The following is a 7,642-nucleotide window of genomic DNA, read 5'->3' on the forward strand; positions in this document are numbered from 1 at the left end:
CTGCCCGAGGAAAAAGGAAGAGTGGTCTCATTCTTTGGGTGACCTACCCAGGGGGAGAAAATGTGATGAAGTGGTCTCGTTGTGATGGGCGACCTACCCAAATAGAAAGAATATGAAGTGCGGTCTCATTGTAATGGGTGACCTACCCAAATAAAAATATGGAGAAAATGGTCGCGTTGTAATGGGTGACCTACCCAGAAAAATGTTGGTGAGGGCTCAAAGGCGCACTCGAAAAGAGGTAGGGTTTAGAAAACGCACTACCCGAGAAGTGAGGGCTCAAACGGCGCATTCGAAAAGAGGTAGGGTTAGAAAACGCACTACTCAAAAAGTGAGGGCTCAAACAGCGCACTCGAAAAGAGGTAGGGTTAGAAAACGCACTACCCAAAAAGTGAGGGCTCAAACAGCGCACTCGAAAAGAGGTAGGGTTAGAAAACGCACTACCCAAAAAGTGAGGGCTCAAACAGCGCACTCGAAAAGAGGTAGGGTTAGAAAACGCACTACCTGAGAAATGGTGATGAAATCCCGATCTGACAAATGTTGAAAGCAATATCTTATGGTTAATATGCATGTATGTTTTTGTTACCTATCTTGGAAACATAGGTCCCCCTTTCGTCGTAAACCTCTTCGCTCTTGTTTCAAGCTTTTCTCATGAAACGAAATATCCTTCATATCCTTTTAGTGAAGAGATCTCTAGTTCCTTATGGGGCCCTTTCTTGCTCCATTGAGTTTTACGCCAAAGGCAAAAATTGGTTTTGTTCATGAAAATTGAAACTTTTGATGCAATTAGCAAATTTTATAAAAGATGCTTTTTTTTTTTTTTTTAGAAACTTTTTATTATGATATCCCTTTTTTGGGCTTGGGTTTACTATGAACCCTTATGTGCATTTTGTGCACCTTTTGCCCCCTAGTGTGATGTGCAACTATATGTCAAGTAGATTTGATTTAGTCATGCCAAAAAAGATTCAAAATGCTATGAGGTCATATGTTAAATTCATATATAAAAGGAAACTTTACAAAGAGAATTCATGGCCGAAACTTATTTTATTGACTGGGAAATTACGAAATACATCAAACGTAGTATTTCTTTACAGAGTCAGCATTCACAAACCTAACTAGATCTTCTCCATCCATTCCAGAAAGTAACAAAGCTCCTCCTGAGAATGCTTTCTTCACCACGTAAGGCCCCTCATAGTTAGGTGCCCATTTACTCTGATTTTCTCCAGGTAAAGGTAATATTTTCTTTAGTACAAGATCTCCTTCGTGGAATCCTCGAGGTCGAACCTTCTTGTCATATGATTTAGCCATCCTTCTTTGGTAGAGTTGATGATGACAGATCGCGGCTATTCTCTTTTCACTAATCAAATTCAACTGTTCATATCTAACTTTTGCCCATTCTACCTCTTCCAGCTCAGAGTCTAACAACACTCTTAATGATGGGATTTCCACTTCTAAAGGCATCACCGCCTCCATTCCATACACCAACATGTACGGGGTGGCTCCTGTTGAGGTTCGAACTGCGGTGCGATATGCATGAAGGGCAAATGGCAACATCTCATGCCAATCCTTATAGGTGACTACCATCTTCTGAATAATCTTTTTGACATTTTTATTAGCAGCTTCTACCGCACCATTCATCTTAGGTCTGTATGGCGAAGAATTGGAATGCTTGATTTTCCATTTAGTGCAGAACTCTATTATCATCTTGCCGTTGAAATTCTGAGCATTATCCGTTATAATCTTTTCTGGTGGACCATACCGACATATCAAATCTCTCTCAATAAACTTCTTCACCACTTTTTGCGTCACATGAGCAAATGACCCAGCTTCTACCCATTTTGTGAAGTAGTCGATAGCCACGAGAATAAACCTATGACCATTGCTAGCTTTTGGGTTTACCGGTCCAATCACATCAATTCCCCACATCGCGAAGGGCCATGGAGATGTTAAATTAAAATAGAGGAGCTGGAGGAGCATTGATTTTGTCACTGTATACTTGGCACTTATGACATTTCCGGACATAATCGATACAATCTTTCTCTAACGTCATCCAGAAGTACCCGGCTCTTTGTATCTTCCTGGCCATCACATGTCCATTAGCATGAGTTGAGCAAATCCCTTCATGGACTTCCCGTACCGTGCTTTTTGCCTCAAATTCATCCAAACATCTCAACAAAGTCCCGTCAAATGATTTCTTATACAAAATTTCCCCATCCAGATAAAAATCCATTGCCAACCTTCTCAAAGTCTTCTTGTCGATTTTGGATGCCCCCATGGGATATGCCTGGTTTTGGATGAAATTCTTGATATCATAGTACCACGGGTTTCCATCCACTTCTCTTTCGACCGAGCAACAATGAGCGGGGTTATTTCTAATATTGATGTGTACTGGTTGTACCTTGTGCCCAAAGTCTATCTTGGCCATAGATGCTAGTGTGGCCAAAGCATCTGCAAACTGGTTCCCTTCCCTTCCCAGATGGGTGAACTCTATTTCCTCAAATTCTTTAGCCAGCTTAGCTAGGTATTCTTGGTAAGGCCTTAACTTCTCTTCTTTGGTTTGCCATTCTCCTTTCACTTGGCAAATAATCAGCATTGAGTCTCCATAAACATCTATTTTTTTTATGTTCATCTCTAATGCAGCCTCCAAACCAAGAATGCAAGCTTCGTACTCAGCCGTGTTATTGGTGCACCCGAACTGCAGCTTAACTGAAACCGGATACTGCTTCTTATCAGGAGAGATTATCACTGCCCCCGCTCCGTTACCACATACATTTACAGCACCATCAAAGTACATAACCCACCAATCTGATTTCTCTTCCTCGATTGCAAACACATCTTCATCGGGGAAGTCAAATTTTAACGGCTCATAATCTTCCATAGCATGGTCAGCCAGGTGATCGGCAATAACACTCCCTTTCACGGCTTTCCTTGTCATATATACTATGTCATACTCAGCCAAAAGAACTTGCCATCTTGCAATTCGGCTAGATAGATAAGGCTTTTCACAAATGTACCTTAACGGGTCTAACTTGGAAATTAACCATGTAGTGTGATACAACATATACTGACGTAATCTCTTTGTAGCCCATGCTAGTGCGTAGCACAGCTTCTCAATCATAGTATACCTAAACTCATATTCCGTGAACTTCTTGCTTAGGTAATAAATGGCCCTTTCCTTCCTTCCGGTTTCATCATGTTGCCCAAGCACACATCCCATTGCCGTTTCGGTTACTGTTAGGTATAAAATCAATGGCCTCTCTGGGACAGGAGGAACAAGCAGAGGTGGATTTAGCAAGTATTGCTTGATTTTATCAAAAGCTTTATCACACTCTTCATTCCATATTCCAGGGTTCTTTTTCCTCAACAAACGAAAGATCGGGTCACAAGTCGCGGTTAAATGGGATATAAACCTAGCGATGTAATTCAACCTTCCTAAGAAACCTCTCACCTCCTTCTCAGTCTTGGGGGGTGGCATAGATTGAATAGCTTTTACTTTTTCAGGATCCACTTCTATCCCTTTGTCACTCACCACAAACCCCAACAGCTTACCGGATTTCACCCGAATGAACACTTTGCTGGGGTTAAGTCTCAACTTATATTTCCTTAATCTTTCAAATAATTTCTTCAATATTTGGACATGATTCTCTCCCTCTTTAGATTTAGCAACCATGTCATCCACGTATACTTCAATCTCTTTGTGCATCATGTCGTGGAACAAAGTCACCATAGCCCTTTGGTAAGTGGCCCCAGCATTCTTTAAACCAAATGGCATGACTTTGTAGCAAAAGGTTCCCCATGGTGTTACAAAGGTTGTCTTCTCCCTATCCTCTGGCGCCATTCTTATCTGATTGTAGCCTGAAAACCCATCCATGAAGGAATATGTGGAGCTGCGTGCTGCATTATCAACTAACATATCTATGTGTGGTAAAGGGAAATTATCTTTAGGGCTAGCCCGGTTTAAATCCCTAAAGTCCACGCAAACCCTGATTTTACCTTCCTTTTTGGGTACCACCACTATGTTTGACACCCATTGTGGATACTTCACTACTTCCAAAAAACCAGCGTCCCATTGTTTTTCAATTTCCGCTTTTACCTTGATTAAGACCTCCGGATGAGTTCTCCTTAACTTCTGCTTAATCGGCTTGCATCCTTCCATCAGTGGTATTCTATGTACTACAATGTCCGTATCCAAACCAGGCATATCCTCGTAGGACCAGGCAAAGACATCCACATAATCTTTGAGCAGTGCAATCAACTCTTCCTTTGCTTCAGGGGTGATCAAAGTCCCTATCTTCAGCTCTCGCTTGATTTCTTCATTGCCTACATTTATGGTTTCAAGTTCCTCTTTAGCGGGCCTCCAAGCCTGTTCGTGTTGTTCTATTAATTTTTTGAATTCCCATATGTTTTCCTCCTCCCATTCCTCATCTTCTACAGCCACTATGTATTCTTTAAATTTTGGCCATTCATTCTCAATGTAAAGTGCAGGTGTTGTTGTGGAGGATCCACTTTCAGGGTTCCTGAAAGCGGAAGGTGATGTGTAAATGCATAGTAAGACATCAAGATGAATTTTGAAAATGCATGATCTCATTAAAAACAAAAGATTAGCTCATAACAAAATAAAATCCAATTGACATCTTGAGCCTCGATTGTCAACACAAAAAAAAAAAAAAAAAAAAAGGCAAACAACATAAATAAAAATATAATCCAACAAATCATTGTTGATTACATTTTAAAAACCAATGGAGCTTCTTGGGTCTCCCAATTCTGGAACTTCTCCCCTTCGGCTAGTTTCCGAACAAAAGTCTTGACGGTGACTTCTTCCAAAGTGTGGATGGTTAATTGTGGCAGCTCTTCAATCCTCCTTTCGGATTCAAATTTCTCAGCAATGTCTTTGACTTGATTTTCCTCCAGGGTGTTTATGTTCATTGAAGAAAACTTCTGAAAGAGGTCTCCATGTCCCCCAGCAGGTTGTATCACATAGGCGGCCTTTGGAAATGTAATCCTGATTGGAGGGATGGCTAAGTTTTCTTCTTCAGGCTTCCTTCCTTCAATCCTAGCCATTCTCTTCTCCCTTCTTGCACCAGCAGCTCGTTTGTAATCTTCTTTCTTGGGCTTATATCCAAGCCCAAACCTCTGTTCTGCAGCTTTCAATTTGATTATACCCATCCATTCAGGCCTTCCTTGCTCCATATCGTATGGGAAAGGAATCTTGTTTTTCAAAAAGCTTTTAGCGGCCATTTTAGTGGCTTCCGAGATTTCTGGCTTTCTCACCACAGTGTTCTCGGGCACCCACTCTGTATTCACAACCTCAAATGCATGAAGGTTTCCGTCCTTACAATCTTCTGCTTCAATGAATGGAACCGCCACATTTCTTACCATCGATATAGTCTCCTCAGCCTTAACAGTAACCAGGACACCGTTGGCAATGTACTTTAAACATTGATGTAGCGAAGAGGTGACAGCTCCCGCCGAATGTATCCACGGCCTTCCTAACAGCATGCTATAGGAAGGGTAGATATCCATCACTTGAAGGGTTACTAGAAAGACTTGTGGACCCACAGCTAGTTCGACCTCAATTGACCCTACAACTGGCCTTGATGAGCCATCATACGCTCTCGCCGTTATCACACTGGGTTGCATATGTGAGGGATCTATCGGCATTTCATCTAGCATATGCCTTGGTAACACATTCAGGGCCGAGCCGTTATCAATGAGAACCTTGCCGACGAGGCAATCTTTGCATCGGACCGTGACATACAAGGGTTTGTTATGTCCAGTTCCTTCAGCGTCAAGTTCATCTTCCGTGAAATACAAGTAATTGGCAGCATGAATCCTTCCTACTAGATGTTCCATAGTCTTTTGCTCAATATCTTGGGGCACATAGGCCTCATTCAATACTTTTTTGCAAAGCATTCCGATGTGGCTCGGAGCTGAGTATTAATGACATGATGGAGATCTTAGCAGGGGTCTTCTTCAACTGGTCCACTATACTGTACTCACTATGCTTCATCAATTTCAGGAACTCATTTGTTTCTTCCTCAGTCACAGGTTTATTCACCTCAAACTCTTTATCAAGGTCCAACACCTCCTTGCCTTTAGCCTTCCTTTGTCTTTCTAGTTCTTCAGGTGTGAAACAACGACCACTCCGAGTTAGCCCACTTATCTCAGTTCGGAACAGCGGCAAAGGAGTTTCGATATTCGAAGTATAACCATAATCTTCAGGCATCCCTCCATAGTTTACTTTGCTTGCATATGAGGGCCTAGTTAATACCAGTTTTGAGCGACCATTAGTTGTTGATTGGATTCTACATTTCTCTATCATCTCTACCTCTTCATTGTCACTTACGTCCTCAATCCTCAACTCTCCTAGAGTTAGCATTCTTGCAACTTTTTGATGAAATTCAATGCATTCATCAATGTGATGCCCTTCCTTTTTATGGAAAAGACAAAAGTTACTTTTCCTTGTGCAGTACTCAGTCGTTTCTTCCAAATGTTCAGACTGCACCAACATCAAGTAAAGCTTGGCCATGGTCACTTTCAACACCCTCTTTTTGCTACCAATCTCCATGGTATTCACTCCTCCCCTACCATCAACATGTTTAGGTAAAGGGTTTGAATTCTGATTAGGTGAATCCTCAAAAGTGACCCATCCCACTTTGATCAGTTGTAACACCTTTCTTTTAAAAGCAAAGCAAGCCTCAATGCTATGGCCCGCGTGACCAGCATGGTATTCACAAGTCACCTCAGGGTTGTACCAGGCAGGGAAAGGTGGTTGCATAGGTGGTATGGGTAGGGGAGCTATCTGCCCAATACTTAACAGCTTGGCATACAATTCTTTTAAGGTTATTGGTAAAGGAGGTAGTTGTTCTTCTGATGGTTGCTTATCCTTTCTTTGGTAATTGTTGTGGTTATTTGCTGGGAATTTCATTTGATTGGGCTGGTTTGGAGTGGGGGGTTTGGAAAAGTTAATATTAGTGACTCGGGGGGTAGGTATTTGATAGTTTTTGCTTCTCTTTTCTAGGTTGTTCACCTCAATTTCTTTCTTCCTTCCAATGAAACCTCTCTTCTCTAGAGGTTCTGCAATTCTCCCACTTCGGATCCCTTGTTCAATCCTCTCGGCGATCCGCACAACATCATAGAAATGTTGTGCTGAACTACCCATAAGGTGTTCATAATATGGAGCCCTGAAAGTATTTGCAAACAAAGTCACCATCTCTGTCTCTATCAGCGGAGGTTGCACATTGATAGCTTGGTCACGCCACCTTTGAGCATAAGCCCTTACGGACTCTTGAGTTCCTTTCTCCATGCTAATCAGGCTGGTCCTATCAGGAGCAATCTCTAGATTAAACTTGTATTGCTTTAAGAAAGCGTCTGCCAAGTCCGTCCACTTCCTGATCCTAATATTGTCTAACCTCATATACCAACTGAGGGCCGATCCGGTCAGGCTATCCTGGAAGAAGTAAATTAACATTTTATCGTCGTGGATAACCTCTGCCATCTTATTATAGTAGGAGCGGAGATGGGTCTTCGGGCATTCCATCCCAGTATACTTAACAAACTCCGGCACTCTGAACTTCTTTGGAATGACAATATTAGGTACTAAACATACTTCAGCGGCCCTAATTGGGTCAAACAAATCACTTCC

The 7,642-nt window shown here is 41.9% G+C and overlaps 1 protein-coding gene across 1 annotated transcript; it reads right to left on the reverse strand.

Annotated features, from left to right (window-relative positions):
• Positions 1–878: 878 nt before the first annotated feature.
• Positions 879–6,999, reverse strand: LOC118035311 (uncharacterized). The gene is given in 4 exon segments (XM_073411648.1): positions 879–1,953; positions 1,955–4,570; positions 4,723–5,901; positions 5,903–6,999. Coding segments are annotated over 4 exon segments (5,703 nt in total). The 5' UTR covers positions 6,926–6,999; the 3' UTR covers positions 879–1,068.
• Between the last annotated feature and the right edge of the window lie 643 nt (positions 7,000–7,642).

This window comes from Populus alba, chromosome 10 (genome assembly GCF_005239225.2).
Source record: "Populus alba chromosome 10, ASM523922v2, whole genome shotgun sequence".
Lineage (NCBI taxonomy): Eukaryota > Viridiplantae > Streptophyta > Magnoliopsida > Malpighiales > Salicaceae > Populus > Populus alba.